Source organism: Gambusia affinis, linkage group LG03 (assembly GCF_019740435.1).
Source record: "Gambusia affinis linkage group LG03, SWU_Gaff_1.0, whole genome shotgun sequence".
Lineage (NCBI taxonomy): Eukaryota > Metazoa > Chordata > Actinopteri > Cyprinodontiformes > Poeciliidae > Gambusia > Gambusia affinis.
The window spans coordinates 12,430,734-12,452,164 of record NC_057870.1 but is presented as its reverse complement, the minus strand read 5'-3'; the positions used below and the strand labels follow the sequence as shown (position 1 = coordinate 12,452,164).

The following is a 21,431-nucleotide window of genomic DNA, read 5'->3' as shown; positions in this document are numbered from 1 at the left end:
CACCGTTTTTGCTTTATGAGAGAAAAAAAAACCCAACACACTGCACTTGTTGGGAGAGACCTCCATGTGGTATGCATGTGTGTGTGACCTACTGTGAGCTACAGATGCAAACTTGGCACATGGAGCAGGAGTCGACCCCTTGGTGGGTTACTGTGCTCTGTGGGTGTTCCCTTAATGTGGCTAAATCAAAACAAAGCGGAAACAGCAGGCACGCTCTGCATGTGGGGTGAAACGCTGTGTTTTCTTTTTTAAGCATGGGTGAAGTAGTGACAAGCTTTTATTGCTTCCATCTTTGTCCAAGCTTCTTGGCTATGCGTGAAAGCAGTGGGCAGATCAAAGTCGAGTTTATTTTCAACACGTCACATACAAAAACACATCAGAAATTAATTTTCAAGCTAAAAGAATGAGAGGCCTGTTCACCCTCTGGGCAACTCAAAGTGTTTAAGATTAAACATAGAGCTTTAATGATAATCGATGATGACCTAGAAGTCATAAAGATAAATAGATTCTCACTGTAGTGAGCAGCAGATTGGACGATCGTTCCAGGATAATATATGTGCCATGGTTTAACACTCATGGAAACTACTCTAATGCCTGTGAGCTGAGTTAATTAAAGAGAATACCTTTCCAAAGTTAGCCTGTGGCTCTGGTTTACTACAGTCACTCATGTGATGTCTTTCCTGTCCCAGTCTCCCTCTATCACTTGTTGTCTTCTTATAAATATGATACAATTTTAGTAACACAAAAACAATTAAGGCATCTAGGAATCTCCAAGGCCAGATTGTCTGTGTTATGGTTCATTTAAGAATAGGTATTCAAGTTATTTTTTCAAATAAAAGCATTATCATGTTTCTGAATCTTGACTTGAGGTCATCACAAAAGATGAATAGTTCTAAAATATTAATGGAAAGATGCACAAATCTGGTCACCAATTATAAGAAGTGTTTCAATGCCGTTTTAACATTAAAGTTTATGTTGAATATGAAAACGGATGAAAATAATTTCATATCTTTCTGCCTTTTTTCAATTTACTGTATTTTTTTAAATAATACATTATTTAAAAATGTATTAAATTTTTAAATAATTTAATACTATTATTAGTATTAAATAATAGTATTAAATTAGTATTATTAGTATTAAATTAAATTAATTTCCTTTTCATGACACTCATGTATTTTGAGTGTCATTTCCAATAAGAAGTCATTTTGTTGGTTAAATAAAAATAATTTTCTAAATCAGACAAGGGTCCTGGGACACAAATAATCTTAGGCCTAAAAGTCTATGCTGGTAACTTTAAAGTCCTGTAAATAATACTGTATTTATTAAAGGTTTCATACTTCTAAACTCACTCAGAAAACAAATTTTGTTTTCCCAGACAGAAGTAGAGATTTTGCTGACTCAAAGATGATGTCACTAGTCATTTTGATGAGACTAAATTGATATTTTGTCCTTAAACATGTTTCAAGGCTGTTCTAGTTACACATGTTTGGACAAACTTGTAAAAAAAAAAAATTTTTCTCCTGCTTCCTAAATGTAGCTTTATGTTTTGACTCATGGAATTTGTGTATGGGCGTTTCAGCTGCTCTCTATGCAGCTTTCCCATTTAATGACAGCTGTAAGACAAAGTGTGCGGGGTTACATGAAACAGACACCACTGTAAAGGTTGAAAACCAGAATGTTGCAGGAGGGCTGAAAACATAAATTCACAGACAGTATTACACAAGGGATTGACAGTTGAATTTATTCAGGGGCTGATCATTAAACAATGACTTACCAGGACCTTCATCCAGTTCTTTTGATCAAATTGGGGTATTTTCCTGAATTCCTCAAATTGATTTTAAATCAACCAGTTTGCCTACCTATGATTTAGAGTAAGAAGGGAAACATATTGTGCAATAAATGCAGTATAGAAATTGTTTGTGTTCGTTCATTTATTAATATATCAGATATTCTTTAGTCTGATTAATTAATTGTATTTTTTCTTTCTTAATTTTCTCCCAAGATGGTGTTTTACATTCAAGACAGCGATGATGTCTATGGACTTTTTCGGTTTGACCCAACCAAAGAACAGAGCATCCAGAGCCAAACCCAGGGACGATTCCTCTCTCTAAACTTTGTTAGAGATGGTGGCTTACTGGGTAACGTCTCCATGACCCTCACTGCGCTCTACATTCCTGCAGGCCCAGTAGATTCTAATCTGGCCCGAGACCAGGTTCTGAATGTCAGCAGGTCTGTTAAGGTGATGTTTTCACGTCAACGGACAGTTCATCTCATACTGCCTATCCGAAATGATGCCTTTCTGCAAAACGGAGCAAATTTTTTAATTCAGGTAACTAGAAATTGTGTATAAAATTGTAATTCAGCAGCATCACTTTGCTTGGTGATCTTAAGAAAATCGGTTCCTTTCATTTGAGGTAGTACGTTTGACTAAACTGCAGTCATCCAACGTTTAAGTGCCTCATCTGCATGTGTGAATAGTTTTACATTGGCACTTAGGTTTGGCATGGCTCTACGGGACTTGCGCAACTGTCCAAACAAACAGCTAACCCTGAAAGCAATAAACAGGTGCTAGAAAACCTTTCTTGATGTTCTATAGAACCCTAATTAGTGACACATATGAAGCTTTAGAATTTTACTGGAAAGATGTGCACGTGTTAAAGTGTATATGATACTCTTAGAAAATGATTTTAGGAAAAGTTGCTTTTGATTAATAAGGCATCACAGTAACATCCTATCAGTATTGTATTAGCTTTTCAGCTTCTGTAAACTGATACATTCCCCCTGTTTCCAGCTGAATAAACTGGAGCTGGTTGATATCACCCCATCAATTCCTTCAAACAGCCCAAGGTTTGGGGGACCTCTTAATCTGACGTTGACTGTCACCTCTGACATTGCCAACGGGGAAATTGGCTTTACAAGTAACACTACAGTAGTGCTCTATGAACCAGAGGACACCAATTCCAGTATGGTAAGAGATGAGTTTTTTTTTTTAAATGTTGTTTATTTTTAACAAAAGTACACACAAACAGGTAGTTTTTGATTTGTTGTATTATGCATTTGCTTATGTTTATTTTGATGATGCTTCGTGCAGGTTAGCCTTCCTCTGCGGCGTGACGGGACAGATGGTCAGGCTGTGGTGTTCTGGAGTCTTCAGCCAATAGGAGTCAATCGAAAGGATGTAACTGCTGACGATCTGACACCATTTAATGGCTCTGTTGTCTTCCTCTCCAGGCAGAGCGATGCCTTTATTAATCTTACTATCATGGCTGACAATATCCCTGAGGTCAATGAAACCTTGCTGCTCACCTTGGACAGGTGCGTAAAAGTTGCAATGTTGACTTGAAATTTCAAAGAATTTTGATCCTTTGCTTAATCCTGAACTTTTAAAAAGGCTGACAACATATTCAAGTCCTGCATGCCCAGAGACAGACAAAGAACCTTTTCTGTTCTGTTGTTTTGCCTTCCCATTATCTGCTAAAAGTCTCCTTCTCTCCTGCTGTCTCACAGCCTTGATAAGGGAGATTTGTGTTGATGAAAAATCAGAAAAAGATCTGGATTTTCAGATCTACCAAAATGGGAAATTTGCCATTTTTAACATTGTGCATAATGCTATATATAATTTGGAAATAGAAATACAGTTTTAAAAGGCCAGTGTTGCTGTATTGTTGTGGCGGACATTGGGGGTTGCTACATCTGCTGATCTGTGTTCTGATGAGAACCGTGGCTTTCTCTCCCTCCCACTCCTCCCCTGCAGGGTGGAGGCTGCACACTTTATAGTGTACTTTGGGTAAGTGGAGAGTGGAGTGAACCTGGGTCTTTGTGTTACTTGAATCAAGTCTTTCTCTTTTGAGACAAGTGCCTACTTCTGGATTTCTGGGGTATTGGTCTGGGAAGGGAATGTGTGTGCTTGTGGAGGGGGATGGAGGGGACGGCTGTAGGAATAGATTAGGGAATACTGCCACGGTGTGAAAAACGTAATCAAACAGAGAGGTTTTGTCGTGAGAGTATGTGTTTTGTGCTAATTTAACCAGCCTTGATTATGTAGCCTTTTAAAGATGGTGTTTTAATGCATGCAGCTCATTGGCCGAGGCTGTTTGAAGTGCTTAAATACTTCTTTGTACACCATTTCTTTGCAACGCCCATTATGTTTGCTTGGCTCCAATTTTCTCAGCATACACACATAAACAGACACCCCTGTGGAGTTATACAGATTCACACACATACTTGACTGACATTGTTATTAAAAGTGGTTTAATCAGTAGGGCCTCAACATATGGAGGTAATAATAAATGCGCACCAGAAAAAACAAGGAATGCATTAAGAAGTTTATACGGAACCTTTTTAGGTATTGTTAGTTTTTAAAACACCCAAATTAGATTAAAAAAAACCCCCATAAACTTAGGAAAGTCAAAAAAGTGCCGTGTCAAAGATTTCAACAACTTTGCTATGAGTTTGATGTAACTTTAGCTCTCAACTGAAAGAAGAACAGAAAGATAAAATCTGTACTTAGTTCATCTTCTGCTGTGTGTCTTTAATCTACGATGTTTTGATGCTTATCTGCTTCACTTTATTTCTGATCACTTTCTAAGGAGTAACATGGAGAATCAGATCCTGAAAGCAGGCTTCACTAGTAGAGAGATTGTCATCTTGGAAAACGATGATCCTGGGGGCGTGTTTGAGTTCTCCCAGTTCTCCAGAGGTCCATGGTTTATCAACGTAAGTCTAAATGTAACATGACGGCAAAGAAAACAGCAATCTGCACTGCTGGTTAGAAGTTTAATCTTTATATAAAATGAAAGCTGGATTCATCATGAGCTTTAAATTACATACAAAACAATTTCTGGGAGAAATAGCTGTACAGTGGACACACCAGGTTGTGATTTTATTTTCTTATCAACCCAGGCTCAAATAAATAAATAAATAAATACACACCCACATATATTTGGGTAAAAGGACACATCAGAAATGGTTTTGGAATGTAGAAAGTATGCTAACATTAAACTGGTATGAACCTGACCTCAACCATATTAAAAAAATATGGATTTTGTTTACGGTCATGCAAACCAGACAGTTTAAATGAGCTTTAGGCTTTCTGAGAAAAATATTAGCCAGAGATCTAATCTTAATTATGACAATACCTTCTAGATAGCCATGGACAATTTATGGTTTCTCTACAATTTTCTAAGGGATGTACTGATTGTTCTAATGTAGTGGGGGTGTATGTTTATATTTGATCCTGTGTCGATAAAAGAGCCTGTGTCAAAAAACAAATGCATGCTTGTACACCATAAGCTTGCCTAAATGTTTCTAGAAAACATAAAATACTGTATAATTTAAATGTTATCTGTCAACATCTGCCAAGATGTTTATGCATTCCTCAGGGTTTTAGAGTTCCCCTTGGTATTAAGCGTTGACGTTAAATCTTATCGTCATTTTTCTTTGGTCTGTCTGGTGAAATTTGTCCAATTTAAATCAAGGAGGGTGAGGCTGTGGAACTGCGTGTGGTCAGATCTCAAGGACAACTCTTGAAGCAGTTGATACGATACACAGTGATACCATCAGGCAGTGCTGAATTCTATGGCGCTACAGGAATCCTTGAGTTTAAACCTGGGGAGAGAGAGGTGGTGGTGGCACTGGTTGCAACACCTGATGGGATACCTGAGGTGAGAACATAAAAGAATGGTACATTTGGTGTCAATTACATGTTTTATTTATTATAGAAAATAAAGCAAGAAAACTCATTTAATTTGGGAGTAGGATTGTAAAATTAGTGTTTTACACATATATTCATACAGCTGGATGAGACATTTTCTGTGGTACTTAGTAGCCACAGCACTCCGCCAAGTCGTCTAGGCAACCACAGGGAGGTCAACATCACTGTCCGCAAGAACGATGACCCTTTTGGGGTCATTGAGTTTATCCAATCAGAGCTCACACTCACCATCAATGAGAGCAAAGGAGAGGCAATACACCATGGTAAGTGAACTAATGAGATACTTTTACATTATAAGCGAACTCGTCTTGACACATGGACCTAATAAATGTATTGAATCTGCATTAACAAAGACTTTTGTATGGCATTTAGTGAAAATGTGCTTTCATCCAAACGAACGTTGTGTCAGACATTAAAGAGAAAATGCACAAATATGATATGATAAGCCTTGAACAGTGACACTAATAATCTCCCTTTCAGCTGTGTACCCTGTGGTGAGGAATAGAGGTCACTTTGGAGAAGTGTCAGTTTGGTGGGGCTTAAAGCCAGCTCTGTCGGGAGATGTTATGCCCGTCTATGGACAGCTTACCTTCAAAGAAGGAGAGTACTTGAAAAACCTTACCCTCTCCTCTGTACCTGATGAGGTACATTGTTAGACTTGGGTCATAAAAGCTTGCAATCATGCCAGTTGAGTTTCTTTTTGAAATTTAAATGTGCATTCTTGTTATTCTTTTGTATGACATAAGATTCCCGAAGACAAGGAGAACTTCACCATCACACTGTCAAATGCAACAGGTGGAGCGAGATTAGGAAACACACTCAGTGCCAGCTTGTGGATTAATAAGAACGATGACCCCATATATTTTTCTGGTAACAGTCAAACGATGCGTAGAAAATCCTCTGAATTATTAGTTTGTCGTGTTTCTAATGATTCATCAATCTCTCCTCTTTGGTGTCTTTCCTCTCCTTTAATCTCACTTTCTCACCTCAGAACCATTCACAGCTCGTGTTCGTGAAGGAGGCGTTGTTAATTTCACTGTCCTGAGGGCAGGCCAAGCTGACTTCCTGGCAACCGTGATGTATCGAGTGGATTTTGGTGGAGCATCAGCAGATGACTTCACTCTTCTGACAAATAACACATTATTAGTGTTTGATGTGGGAGAATGGATGCAGAACATCTCTGTGGCTATTAAAGACGATGACATACCGGAGACAGATGAACCTTTTTACATTGTTTTATATCGCGCCACAGGTGAGTACAACAGTATTTTCTAAAGTGAATAGAGGAGAAAAGGAGACACAGATGTATGAACATGTTTGATCATTTTCATCACTGAACAGGAATGAAAATAAATAACCATTGCAGCGTACCTTGCAAAAGCAGTCATACCCTTTGAAAACGTTTACATTTTGTTATTGAAAAAATCTGTGTATTGTGTTGTGATTTTATGTGATAAACCAATACAAGATAGTGCTTGTGAATTAGAAGGAATGTTTGCATTCAGCTTTCATGGGTCTATACTTTGTATGACCACCTTTTGCTGCAATTGCAGTTGCAGGGATTTTGAGGTACTCTTTGTAAAATTACTCAGGTTCATCCTCACTTTGAAATTCATATAAATGCTATTTACTCTATGTTGTTTGGGTAGACATCTACTAAGTTAAGAAATGTCATAACCCTGAAAGTCTTGCTATACATCCCAGTGTAATTAGTATTAGTTTGCCTATGGTTTATGGCAGGTCTGGTGTTTAACTGGACCAGCTGGATGTTGAGGCTTTATGCTCTTTATTTTGCCTGTTTAATTGCTAGTGGACTTACATGGTTACACGGTTGGTATGATGTGCTCAAAGTCTGGCAGCTTACTGTGTGGGCTTTCCACAGAGCAGTTATTGGAAAAAGTAATTTTAGCTAAATATAGCCTGCAAGTTCCTTTGTATGTCTTGTTTATTTTTATATTTATTTTTTGTAGAAAGGTTTAAAAGTAGCCTACTTATGTAACCATTTATTTTCAGACCCCTTTTTAAATCTTATTTTTCTTGGATATGACTGTGGTTTATTATCAGTGGGTCTACATTTCTACTTTTGCGCTACATTGCTTTAGGTTTTGATCTAACCCAATGGTATCCTTGTGCACACAGGCGATGCTGTAGTTTATGGCGCAGACACAGCTAATGTGGTGATTGAAGCCAACGATGATGCCAATGGAGTTTTCTCCTTGAAACCTGAAGAAAAACCTGTGGAAGAGGGCAAGAGCAACAATTTTTAGTAAGAAATACATTCTGAGATCATAATTAAATTTATTTAACTTATATGTTCATGTGTTATATTTCATGCTTCACTTATTTATTGTTTGTTTTTTTGAAACACCAGTATAAATATCAATTTAGATTTTTAGAAATGTGATGTCATTTATTTGTTTGTCTTTTTGTCCAGTGTGCTAAGAGCAAGGGGACACTTTGGTAATGTAACAGTGTTCTGGCAGCTGTTTGCCAATGACTCAGCCACACCTCTTGAAGAAAAACAGGAGTTTGTAAACACGTCGGGTTCGATCACCTTCATTACTGGGGAAGAAACCAGGCCAATTGTCCTTGAGGCTATCGCTGATAAACTCCCAGAGTTTAATGAGTTTTTTGTCCTCAGATTGGTCAATATTTCAGGTGAATATGAGCTAAGGTTTAACATACAATTTCATTTGAGTCAATACATTAATTATTGCATCCATTCTTTAAAAAAGTTTGTAACCTTTTTAACTCCATGTCCATGATTTTCTTTTTTAGGTGGTTACCCAGGGGACGGGGGGAAACTTGCAGAGACCTCTCTGAATGCCTCAGTCCTCATTCCTTTCAATGACGACCCATTTGGTGTTTTTGCCATTGCTGCCAACAACCTGGACCAAGAAGTTGCTGAGGACGTACTCGATGAAAATGATATGTCCTATGTAACGTCCTTCACCATTCTCCGGCAGCAGGGCACTTTCAGCGATGTGCGGGTTTCCTGGGAGATTGTGTCTGCAAGCTTCCCACAGGGCCTTCCTCTTATGGACGATCTACTGCTGCAAGCCTCTTTCCCAGGTGAGGTTGAGCTCAGGCCTCATAGTAGGAGACACCACTCAGCCACAGACACTTGGTTCTTCTCTGGTCTTCCACGAGCTTACGGGACAATCTCGCCTGAAGATGCTCCTGCAGCTGTGGGTAACTTCACCTTCTCAGCTTGGCTCGTACCCAGACTAAACACCGATGGTTTTGTAATGTCCAAAGGAGAAACAAATGGAAGTTTACACTATGGAGTGAAGGTCCACACCAATGAGTCACATGTCACTCTGATGCTGTACTATACAGTAATAGGTTCAAATAATACCCAAGTGGCAAGGGCCTCAGCAGAGAAGTTTTTGGAGGAAAATACGTGGCTACATGTCATAATAACAGTTGATGATGGGATTATTGAGTTTTTCTTGGATGGGACCTCTATACCTGGTGGCCTGAGGAGCATCAAAGGAGAAGGCATTGATGACGGTAGGTTTGTTTTTGAAACCTTTTCTCAACCGCTTCCTTTGAAATTGACTCAATATTCTCTAAAATGCAATTGTTGCCACTATGTTATGTCATATGATTTGGTTGTGTGTCTGCTATTATAAATCATAACTATGAAATACATGCACTAAAATAACAGTACAGTAAAGTATAAGTCAGTAATTGTCTGCAACATATGGCAATTGTAGTGACTTCCTAAAGTAGCTTTAACCGTTTGTGGGTGTAAGTAAAACTGACGACAGACAAAACGCTGCATAAAGTAGCCTCCTATTTACACATCTCTTTTTAGAGCATTGCAGTATTTTGCCTATAGTATGTTTGGCTTAAATGTTTTGTTAAAAAAAAAAAAAAACTGTTTCAGGGTTTTCACCTGAAACAATAATTGTGCATTTCAGAAATGTTTCACAACTAGAGCTATCTCCATTAGTTGTTTTTACCTTCTCTCTCTTGTTTCCCAGTTAATGCTGGAAGTCTGCAAATTGTACATGCACTGTTAACATATGTGGACCCTCATTCACCCACGGGCACCCTTCAGTTGTTGCCTCATTGTTCTGAGCTACTGGGACTCTATAATGCTTGAGTGGCTGCACAGCCTGTGCATTGTTGGATTTTGTTACAGTTCAAAGGAATCTGTCGGGATCTCCTTTTCTTTATATTCCATTTAATTAATGCAGACAATAACATGTGCTTCACGAATGGCTCTAAGAGGGGAATACCTCATGCCTCTTTTGCTTCATACAGTTGCAAAACAGACATAAAGAAAAAACTGTCAAGCGAGTTTCCTGTTTGCCCCAGGGAACTCGACTCAAAGAAGAATTTCATGGTGTGGAATTTAAGTTTATTTCCGCCGCAGAGGGACATGTTTGTACCTCTTGTATAAGTACAGGAGAGGTGTGAGAGGTACAAGTGTATAAATGAATAATGAGAAAGAGCTTGAGCTGGGCGTCTGGTGGCTTTAATCAAGATTCTGTTTGTTGTCTTAATCCTGTACGATAAAAGCAGCCAAATTAACACAGAAATGCTAACACAACTTTAGACATTTATAGCTGTTTTCATTAAGTAGCAAAATGTTTCTTACTTGTTTAGCTTTGTTATAACACTATGGACTATTGCTGCTAAGTTATTAAATATTTTAAGTATAAGGGTGTTGCACAAATAGCATTCAGTAATTTGTTCTTGGATTTTCTACATCAGGACCTTCTTCAGTATTCATTGGGTCAGATCTCAAGGGTGAACAGCGCTATACTGGACTTCTCCAGGATGTGCGGCTGTACCACACAAGGCTTAACCGTAGCCAGATCCACGAGCTCCACACTCAGCCTGCCAAAACAGACCTGCGAAACATCTCGGGTTATCTGCGGTACCGCCAGGATGAGAGGCAGAAGTCATTCGTTGTGGAAACCAGGGACGATGAGAAGGAGGAGGGAGAGGAAGTGTTCTATCTGCAGCTGGTGGCTGTGCATGGAGGTGCGCGCCTCCCCTTTCCCAGACCCACTGCTGTTTTGAGAATTAGGAAGAGTGACAACGCCAACGGGCTTTTTGGATTCACTGGGGCCTGCATACCTGATGTAAGTGCACATTTTCAAAATGTGATTGTGTTTTGGCTCTCAGCTCACCTATAACAGATTTGTCCCGTATATCAACACAAGGTGGTGTGTAGTTATAAAGTGGAAGGTAAATAGCACACTTAAAAAAGTTAAAAGCCTGGTATGCGTTTACTTCATCCCCCTTTAGTTGGGGATGAAGGTTTAGTTGATAACCTTTGAATTTGTCTTTCATTGTCCCATGGGCTGTGTTTCTGTCAGCTTTGCACAGCTAAAAGTCTACTTTTTTGAAGATTCTTCTACAAAAAATGTAACTTCTCTGTTTAGGATTGTTCTGATGGAGTGTGAATATCTGGCCTGGTCTTGCATTTGCTGCAGCATTTAACAGATTTTCTTTCAGTGTCGCAGTGTGTAGCTCCAAAGATCTGCCCATCTATTCTCAGTTCAGCTTACATTGCATTACTTTATCTTGTCACACCTGGAGTGCTAAGGAAAGAGATCCCCACGGCATGATTCTTCCGTCACCAGATGCAACCATACAGATGGTTTGCTCAGGCTGAGATGCAGTTTTAATTGTCACTTCCAGTGGTTTTTACATGTAGACAAAACTTTCAATTTTGATTTCCTTTGACCAGAATAACTTCTTCTTTCTTTTGTTGGTATAGCAATTGACAAAACACCAGGGTCATATTTTTCTCCATTGGTTTTTTTAATTTTACGTTGACTTGGAAATGTCTGCATAACATGATTCTTCAGTTATTATGTTAGACTACAGGGATGATGCTGTATGAAGGAAATGAAGTTTTTGTCTTCCTCCAAAGTCGGTGACTAGAATTCTTTTCTTTTAGAAAAGCGGACCGGGTTCATTAATTGGATTCTCACTTTGCCGCTTTTTCTTCCACATAATGAGAGTTTCCACTGAACTTGATTCAACGTGGTACAAATGGATGTATCTCTAAGCATTTACATCATTAGAAAAGTACATATTTTTATGGTCACCTTTAGTTTTTTTTCTGACTAGGTTCCTTTATAAAATATCATGTAAAGATAAACACTATGAATTACTAACATTCATCACCATGTGTCATGGTTGGTCAATCTACTGATAAAGTAGGTAAAGTAAAATGTCATTTTTAAGACACAGTAAATACATAGTATGCGTGATACCAAAACATGTAATATTAACCCATTGGGTTATCAGTGTCTGTGCTGCTGCATATTTTATCAGTCTGAATGTCAGGCTGCAGAGAGAGAGCATGCTGTCCCTTTTAATTTTATTGGACGCGTGCACTCTTGTGTTGTGCCGTCTCAGGTGAAGCGACAGCTGGTGAGGCAGCACAGGTCTGTCAGAGGGGGCATTCCTTTAGAAGTGGATCTGGAGTTCCTTCACTCGAAACGGGAGATCCTGCTCCTTGTTTCAATCAATACAACAGATGGCAGGGCTGGGGACGGCATTCCATCAGAACCAGAGCATCTCTTTTGTTTTAGACCATCTAGAGAGAAAGAGTTACATGCAGAATCAGGTGCTACCACAGTAGAGTTATTAGATGGTGATATTAGCCTTAAGTATTAAGCTTACTCTTTGAATTCTAACATACTGCTGTAAGTAAATGAAAAGTCTACAACTGCATCCATACATTAATGATGTTTGATAAATGTTCCAACAGACCGCTGAAGAGGGCTCCACCATCTCCTGTGTGATTGAGCGTGTGCGTGGTTCTCTGGATTTTGTCTCCGTGAACTACACGGTTACCCAGCTGGACAGCTTGAAAAGTGACAGCCCAGCACATGAAGACTTTGCAAATGCAACCGGAGCTGTGGTTTTCACACCTGGACAGCGCTCGGAGGTGTGTCAGTGTCTGAGTCTTTCCGTGGGTTGGGAAAGACCCTTATAGTGGAGTTTATTCAGGAAAAATGTTTGTACACTGTACACAGAAAGCAGGCAGGAAATGCTTTGCGCTATATTTACAAATTGAAATGATAATTTCATAAGAATTCCTGATGTGCACTTTATCAGAAGTCCTCTGTCAAAGAGGAGTTGTTTCTTGATAAACAGCTCCTCCTAGAGGGCGCTGGGTAATAAATTTGAAACTTAGCAAATAGGTGTAAGGAAGTTCTTGTATTTAATGCTGCCACATAAACACTATTACTTCTGTTTGTTTAAAAACACAACTCCAAAACTTGTAATGGCTACAGTCTCCACTTTTTCCTTTTTGATCTTGGAGGTAATGTTTGCCAATCCTTCCCTCAGGTACTGAACCTTGTGGTGTATGACGATAACCTCCCAGAGCTCTCAGAGTCTTTTCAGATTACTCTAGTGTCAGCAGAGTCTGCTGATGGAAAGCCAGGCTCCACCCCCACCAGCGGAGCTAGCATCGATCCCAATAACTCTGTTAATACTGTCACTGTCAGAGCAAGTGACCACCCTTATGGTATTTACTCTCAACATGGGTAACAATTACAGACCCTTGATAATTACTAAGTAACATATGACCCCTACTTTTACTTGTTTCATCGTACATTTTCCTTTCTTCTCCCTTACCCTTCTTTCCTTCAGGACTGTTGCAGTTCCAGCCCAGCCCGCCTCTGGAAGGTCTGATCTTACCAGCTTTACAACCTGCACACATCACTGTTCATGAAGAGGATGGTCAGATCCAGCTGCCAGTCACCAGAGCCCAAGGTCTAATAGGAAAAATCGTTGTGGGGTACAGAACAACCCCCTTCACAGCGTCTAGCCCTGAAGACTATAAGGTTATTTTACATTTATTTATTTGTCTAAATGCTTCGATTGACAGAAAAAAAACATTTGGAATGTTTCATTTTTTTAAATTTTTCCCCATCAGGACTCGACGGGTATTCTAGAATTTCTTCCAGGTGACAGGGTGAAGTTCATCAATGTGACCATTGTAGATAATCCCGTCCCAGAGCTTGAAAAGGATTTTAGGGTGGAGCTCTACAATGCAGATGGAGGAGGTGAGAAGTTCAAATTGAAATCATGACTTGATTTTTCTAAAAACTATTATGTTTTTTAAAAATCTCCTGAATTCCTGATGCATCCTATCCCTTTCTGCGTGTACTGTGTGCTGCGCTCCCGTTTACTTTCACATACCCACATGTGTGACTGCCTGCCGACAACTCCTTCCTTCTTGCGCCTCAATCTCCTTTCTGGTGTGATTCCAATCTGGCTTCAACCCCTCCATCCCCAACACCAACCCTCGCTTTGTGATCCATGTGTGTGATCCATTAGTTGATCATTTTCTACATGGTGAAGCGAGTGGTAGTGGGGAAAGTGATTTTGACTTCCTCCCTCCACCCTATCAGCACCCTGGTAAGTCTCCCCCTCCTCCACTCCCCATTATGTCTCTTTTGTCCACTCCTTCATCATTACATTCCTTTAGGAGTGTTTGCCTTTTTGAGTGTGCTTGATATTTACATTACTCTGTGACCCTGGTGAGGAGTAATTAAGAAGATTGACATGGGAAAAGCAAATAGCATTCCAAAGAGGCAAACACAACACCCATTTGTATGAACCGTCAGCAGCCCACTGTCTTCCTCAAACTTTAGGATTTAGTAAGTAATTCTTAAAATAATTGGAGATGCAATTAATCAGAGTATTGTGGCCAAGTTTGTTGTAAAGTTATTCACAAAAAAAGTTTTACTAGACAAATTTATATTTGTCTAGTAACCAAATCTAAATTTTATAGAGCATCTTTCAAATTGGAAGGGTTTTTACCGTTCTGAAGTCAAAACCAGTATGAGCAAGTATGAGCAAGCTATATCTTAAAAAGTATTCATGAGTGTCTAAATTGGCTCCTCTTTGTCAGCTTGACAATATGTTGAGTATATAAAGACTAAAGTAGCTTCCTGTTGTAGCAGGCTGTATGAACATTGAGCAGTCTTTCCTTATTATAGGATCTTATAACGTTTGCTCTTATGCCATCCTTTTATATGTAGAACACCCAGCTGATATGTTTTATTCCTTACTTTACAGCATCTTCCTAAAGATTGTCATTGTCAGCATGACCAGACAGAACTTAAGTGTGATGCCTTTGCTGGTCATAAAACAATTAGATTTTCTATTTTTAATTTTCAGGCTGAAGGTCTTCTGGTCACCAGGAAATTTCTCTGTGCATCTCTAAAAATAATATCCATACACTGCTAAACCTTGTATTTTTTATGTCATGTTCTCTATTACTAAATTTTTTGTTCAAAATAAGTTTATGCTAATCAAATGTCTTCTCTGAAAGTACGTTCTTAACTCTTCTCTAGTAGTGTTTTTTTAGTTTTTCAACCAAAGTGTGACATGTGAAAGTCAAAGTCATCTGCAATTTTCTACACAGCCAACTTGGGAATTGCATCTCGAATTACTGTCACCATCGCCGCTTCTGATGATGCTCATGGAGTGTTTGACTTCAGTCCTCAATCTCTACTCGTTAATGGGACAGAACCAGAGGATGGGCTTAGCTCCATCATCCTGATGGTTAGTCAAGTACACAATTTACTATTTATACAATGTTCACAGATTGTTGAACATCCTGAGCATTTTCTTTGGTTTTCTATCCTCGTACAGGTGGTTCGGTCTTTTGGAGACCTCTCTAATGTGACTGTGTACTGGGAAGTTGATCCCAGTTCTGAAGGAGAGCTCCTTACGAGGTTTGGCAACATCTCCTTTGGTGTAGGGCAGATATCACAGAATATAATCATCAGAGTAGCCCAAGATGAGATCCCAGAGTTGGACAAGAGCTACACTGTGTCTCTGGTTAACGTTTCAAAAGGTCGTCTGGGTGTCCAAACATCCTCCACTCTGACTGTGTTTGCCAGTGATAATCCTTATGGTCTTTTTGTATTCGCTAATATATCGAGATCTGTTCGTCTTCCTGAAGCGGATGTAACTGTCTCACTCACTATCCAACGACTGAAGGGAACCATGGGTCAGGTGTGTCCAGTTACCATAAGCCGAATATATAGACACATTTCCATATGTGGTTCTTGTGTCATTCTTCAAAATCTTTTCCACTTTTTGCTATCAGGTGCAAGTCACATATGGGACACTAAAGGAGTCTGACCCAGAGCCTTACAGGACTCCTGGTGTGGGCCGAGCCACTGAAGGGCAGGACTTTGTTTCCCTTCTTGATTCAGTTGTGTTTTTGGCCAATCAGACTGCTGCAAACATCACACTCAGAGTGCTTGACGATGATGATCCAGAACGAGATGAGAGTGTGTTTGTCAAACTGATCAGTCTTTATCTCATCAAAGGAGATCAAAACAGACCCAGTAAGTTTCTGTGTGTAGAATTTTCTGATGGTTTTATTTTTTTAACATGAATGCAATAATGTCTAAATTATTAGGGCAGTCCTCCAAGTCACTGAATTCAAATGTTTAAATCACGTTCATGGCCATAGTTTATTAAAATACATCACTTAGGGCATTTGGATTGTTCCTACAAAACATTTGTGAACGAAGGTGCTGCTCCCAGGAGCTCAATAAATTCCAGCATGATACCATAACAGGTAGCCACCTGTGGAAGAAATCCCGTTGTTTCATTTCCTTACTACTGAATATTTCATGTCAACGTTTAGTGGTATTTAGTTGAACCAGCTGGCAAAAACAATTCACAAAGATGTAGTAGGCCACATTAACCACATCTAGTCCAACACAAGCATCTGACCTCAAATTCTCTCCTGGTCCAATATTTCCATAAACACACTGAAATCTTGCAGACAGTCCTAGAAGTCCACCAAGTTAAACCAATATTGTTTAGATTGTCATTAAAGTTTGGGTATCTAATATATTTCAAGAAGATAAAGTATTTATAGTAACTTTATCATGTTTAATGCAGAAAATATGCTTTCTGTACCATTCAGTCTTGACGTCCCCCTCTCTGGGCCCTTTGACTGACATTGTTGCCCAGGTGATAGTAGAGGCCAGCGACGACGCTTTTGGAGTCCTTCAGTTGTCTGCGTCTGCTGTCAGTGTTGCAGAACATTATGTTGGGCCCATAATAAATGTCACGCGAGTCGGTGGGATTTTTGCTGACGTGTCAGTCAAATTCAGAGCTATTCCTGTAACTGCCACAGTCAGTAAGTTTTGAACAAATGAAGCATAATGATGAAAAAAATCCAACTGATTGGTGCAGCTTCAGGTAAACCTGTGCATTATGGTGTGCTGGTGTGTGCTCTTGCAGGCGAAGACTACAGTGTAGCCTCGACTGATGTGGTCCTTTTAGAGGGAGAATCCAGTAAATCTGTTCCAATCTACGTTATTAACGATCTGGTTCCTGAACTGGAAGAGACCTTTGTCATTGAGCTGATCAACCAAACAACCGGAGGAGCTCTGCTGGGAGAGCCCACACGTGCCGTCATCACCATATTGCCTTCTGATGACCCTTTTGGTGCCTTTGGTTAGTAGCACCAATCCAAGTCCTTCTTTACTAGACTATTTATTGCTTAACAAGTTATACCTTTTTTTATTTACCCAGTCTTTCAGGCTAACCCGGTGACAGTTGAAGAACCAGAATCCACCTCTGCTGAGGTCACGTTGCCTATTGTGCGCAATGCTGGCACTATTGGAACGGTGGCGGTCCAGTGGCGGGCAACTGTTAATGCTAAACTTGCAGAGGGGGATATCAGACCCACATCTGGAGAAGTTAAATTTGCTCCTGGGGAGACTAGGAAGACGATCAAGATTGAAATTTTACCTGACGATGTACCTGAAATTACTGAGGTGACCAAAGAAATTAATAAAGTAAAAAAATCCCATAATGATATAGCCTATCTTGTTATAAAAAAGTATTTTTTTCTGCTCTGTGTGTTTTAGGTTATTAAAGTAGAACTAATCGGTGCCAGTAATGGAGGAAACTTGGGAGCTGATACGTCTGTTAACATAATAGTGCCTGCAAATGACAACCCATATGGGACAGTTTACTTTGAACAGACTGTTTATCGTGTTCAGGAGCCACTCGTGGGAGCTTACGGTGCTAATATCACTGTCCGCAGGAGGTACTTTTCAGAATAATTTAGTGGCTACTGAGCAAAAGTATTCACAACTCAGCCATAAACCTCAACATGTTTAATTTGGATTTTATGGGACTGGCAAAAGTATTGTGCAGTTAAAAAGTGGAAGGAAAATTATACATATGATATGCTTTTATTGCTAGACCACTGCATTGTTGCTGTGTTATTACTGACTACTGTTGTTGTCTTCCTGGGACGTGAACCTTTTCTCTAGTCTAGCAGAAAATATCTCAGTATTATCCTGTAGTTAGTCTGATCCATGTTTCATTCAACTCTGACAAAAGTTCCTGCTCCCACTGAAGAGACTTCTCCCCATGCCACAAAGCTGCCATAATCATGTTCCACTAACGCAAAGGTCATTTTATTACGATGCATTTTCGTAATGTGAAGTGTCTTCCATTACGTAAGATTTTTAATATCAGAAAGTCACTATTTGGAACAGTTTGACTAAAGCACATTTTCCTGCATATTTCTCTGTTTCCACTATGTGGCTTGTAGCAAACCCTAAAGGGAACTTCTTGGCGCTTTGTTTCAACAGGTCATCAATCTCGCTACTCTCCCATTAAGGCCAAATTTGTAAAGTGCATGACTAATATTAGCTTTAGTAGCAATGAACTGCTATCTTAGCGTACGAGCGTAAAGGGGGCTGCATGCAATTATACAATATACTTCTCAGATTTTTAGTTAAAAAAAACATGTATCATTTCCTTTCACACCACTATTATGTGCTCTTTAGTGTTGACCTTTCACAAACAATCCCTATAAAATCAAATAAAATGAATGGCTGATGTGGCAAGATCTCAAGATATTTTTACTGTATATTGTTTAACACTTATGCATATACTAGCATACAACAACACTCGCTAATTTTCACTGCTGTTTTTGATTTTCTCCTCTGCTCTATTCCAGAGGAGGTCACTTTGGTCGCTTGGAGATTACGTACAGCACCTCTGACTTTGACATTGTTGGCTCGGCTCAGGCTCAGGACCAAAATCTATTGATCTACTATTACTCTCCGAAGTCAGGTGTTCCAGCCGATGGCCTCTTTACGACAGTGAATATCACAAGTCAAAGAGACCCTGTGGCTGCATGTGCTGCTGCCTGTTTGAGAGAAGAGGCCTGCCAGGCCTTCTCTCTGTCATCAGCCGTGACTCCTCCGTCCTGTTCGTGGGTTACATCCAGGACTGACCAGCTGACTCCTAGATCTCAGGTTTTGACTTATGTGAAAAACACCACTGCAGCTGCTGTCTTGTTTAGTGCCCAAGCTGTGGCGGGAAGTGATTACACCCCTGTCACTGCTCAAAGTGCCTTTATGGAGGATGGATCTGGAACTGCCAACCTATCGGTCTTAATCTTGACTGATAAACTCCCAGAAATGGATGAAAGTTTCTCTATACAGATTTTACAGGTAAGGCTCAGTCCAACTTAAACTTAAGTTATATTCCAATCTATATACAAAAGCTCTGTGGTAACTAAATGTGTATTCTGTGTTGTTTGAAGGTGAAGTTGGTCAATTTGACCGTGTCACAGAAGAACTTGCCTACAATTGGTCTGCCAGCTAAGGCTGTAGTCACTATAGGAGTGAATGGAGATGCATTTGGCATATTTTTGATCTACAGTCTCAGTCCCAATGCCACTAAGGAAGGACTATACCTTGAGGTTCGAGAAGAGCCCACAGTTGTGCCGCTGGTCATTGAGAGAAGAGGAGGAAATCTGGGCACTGTCACTGTAGAGTGGAGATTTGTTGGAGGAAAAGCCACACCAGATGCTGATTTCATTGGGAGTGGAGGGACTCTGGTCTTTGATGGTATGTGTTAGCTTCTCACCCATCTCTTTAGCCTTAGGGTTATTAAAAGCTTTGCCTTTCTTTAATTTGTTTTACAGTTTGAATATGTGGATTTAACCAACGTTGTGTCTACCTTTTTCCCCTTTGCACACAGGTGATCTTAAAAAGACAGTACAGGTAGTAATCAGAGACGATTCGGAACCCGAGGACAACGAGAACCTCATGATTGGGCTTGTTAACACAGCTGGGGGAAGCCGTATCCTCCCAAGCTCAGACACTGTAACCATAGTGATTCTAGCAAACGACAATGTGGCAGGAATAGTAGGATTTGATCCAGGCTCACGATCTGTCATTGCCAGAGAGGGTGAGTATTATACATAAATTTGCAAGAGCTGCTGTGCCAGTACTGTCAATGTGGTGGCATACCTTTTTTAACATTCTGTCATTACACAAACCTCAGTGAATTTTATTGGGATTTTTTGTTATAGACCAGCATTGAGTTGTTCTTTTTTTTTTTGTACAAATGAAGAAAAAAATTATATGCATTTCTTTTTAGCTTTACTGTAAAGTGACAACAAGTACTGTAAGTCATTGTCAAGTCAAGCAAATTATAAGTAGTCCGATCATGAGCACTGCAAGCCAGATAAGAAAAACAGCAAACACGTTGATGCACTACATAGAAAAGTCCAGCACTTCATCTGTGACTTAAAATACCAATAAAATCATTTGTAAATGTAAATTAGTTTCCATCCACATTGCAGCACAGAAAGGTGCTATTCTATAAGATCTGTGATTCTCCAGAAACAACCAAGCATTTCTGTAAGACGACCCTCGTGTCACTGGAGATGCCTTCTAATTATGTATGAATGTGAAAGTGAGAGTAAGCACTTATGGCGATGGCTGTTGATGCTCCAACAGGTGGGCTCCAGCCTATTCATTGTCATGAAATCATTTGTGCTTGAGCGGTTGAAGTCTCCATATTGTTAGACATCTAGAGAAACCTCTGATGTCATCTACAGCACAAAAACATTTTGTTGGAAGTAAAAAAAAAAAAAAAAAATTACTATGTTGAACTTTATTATATTTCTTATTACAGGCGAGAGGTTGACCTTATTGGTTTTGAGGTCAGCTCCAGGTTTGGGTAACATCACAGTAGACTGGACTGTTCAAGGTCCTCTTGCTCACCGCACTTTTGTTCAAACATCAGGGACAATTTTCTTCAATGAGGTAAATGAGATGTCATGTGTCTTTTTGTGAAACATTTGTTTCCCGATGCCTGTATTTTTCTTTCCTAACCCTGCTTTGTGTTACGACTAAGCATCACTGTCAACTGGTGAACAGATTGCAATGAAATGCCATGTGCACATTATAAATTCTGCATATTTGTGCTGATTCCTGCAGGGACAGCTAAATGGCACTGTAGTGCTGCAGCTTATGGATGACGTCACACCAGAGAACCAAGATCAGTACAGAGTGTCACTTTCCAACCTACGAACATTTGGTACGAAACATAATATTTCTTTTAGTGAAGACCTTTGTGAATATACATAATCTTCATTCAACACTTGCATGCAGGTGTTGTAGTGACTGGCCATGCTGCACTGGACATTCAAGGAAGTGAAGCAGTACTCACTGTCGACACCAGCGATCAGCCGTACGGGCTGCTAACGATCGCACCGTCATCCCTCAGGGTGAGCACAGAGGAACGGGACCAGATAATAAAAATCTACATCAACAGAGAGTTCGGCACCTCAGGTTTGTAAGCAAAGTATGAACACATACAGCTGTATTTACCTTTAAATAAATTTGTTGAGTTTTCCTGTACCACAAAGAATAAATCATAG

General features: G+C 39.7%; 1 protein-coding gene across 1 annotated transcript in view; it reads left to right on the top strand.

Annotated features, from left to right (window-relative positions):
- The window catches only part of adgrv1 (adhesion G protein-coupled receptor V1), a 110,031-nt gene that overhangs the window by 19,414 nt on the left and 69,186 nt on the right, over positions 1 to 21,431 (top strand). Inside the window, exons 10-40 of the mRNA XM_044111880.1 lie at positions 2,003 to 2,329; positions 2,792 to 2,968; positions 3,092 to 3,315; positions 4,590 to 4,716; positions 5,478 to 5,663; positions 5,796 to 5,976; positions 6,194 to 6,357; positions 6,460 to 6,583; positions 6,705 to 6,965; positions 7,853 to 7,979; positions 8,148 to 8,371; positions 8,492 to 9,226; positions 10,439 to 10,812; positions 12,456 to 12,635; positions 13,040 to 13,220; positions 13,346 to 13,539; positions 13,632 to 13,761; positions 14,036 to 14,116; positions 15,129 to 15,268; positions 15,359 to 15,724; positions 15,819 to 16,062; positions 16,653 to 16,868; positions 16,973 to 17,188; positions 17,267 to 17,511; positions 17,605 to 17,786; positions 18,711 to 19,209; positions 19,302 to 19,608; positions 19,742 to 19,951; positions 20,684 to 20,814; positions 20,989 to 21,088; positions 21,163 to 21,342. Of these exons, the coding sequence (XP_043967815.1) occupies positions 2,003 to 2,329; positions 2,792 to 2,968; positions 3,092 to 3,315; positions 4,590 to 4,716; positions 5,478 to 5,663; positions 5,796 to 5,976; positions 6,194 to 6,357; positions 6,460 to 6,583; positions 6,705 to 6,965; positions 7,853 to 7,979; positions 8,148 to 8,371; positions 8,492 to 9,226; positions 10,439 to 10,812; positions 12,456 to 12,635; positions 13,040 to 13,220; positions 13,346 to 13,539; positions 13,632 to 13,761; positions 14,036 to 14,116; positions 15,129 to 15,268; positions 15,359 to 15,724; positions 15,819 to 16,062; positions 16,653 to 16,868; positions 16,973 to 17,188; positions 17,267 to 17,511; positions 17,605 to 17,786; positions 18,711 to 19,209; positions 19,302 to 19,608; positions 19,742 to 19,951; positions 20,684 to 20,814; positions 20,989 to 21,088; positions 21,163 to 21,342 (7,033 nt within the window). The remainder of the gene's footprint in view (positions 1 to 2,002; positions 2,330 to 2,791; positions 2,969 to 3,091; positions 3,316 to 4,589; positions 4,717 to 5,477; positions 5,664 to 5,795; positions 5,977 to 6,193; positions 6,358 to 6,459; positions 6,584 to 6,704; positions 6,966 to 7,852; positions 7,980 to 8,147; positions 8,372 to 8,491; positions 9,227 to 10,438; positions 10,813 to 12,455; positions 12,636 to 13,039; positions 13,221 to 13,345; positions 13,540 to 13,631; positions 13,762 to 14,035; positions 14,117 to 15,128; positions 15,269 to 15,358; positions 15,725 to 15,818; positions 16,063 to 16,652; positions 16,869 to 16,972; positions 17,189 to 17,266; positions 17,512 to 17,604; positions 17,787 to 18,710; positions 19,210 to 19,301; positions 19,609 to 19,741; positions 19,952 to 20,683; positions 20,815 to 20,988; positions 21,089 to 21,162; positions 21,343 to 21,431) is intronic.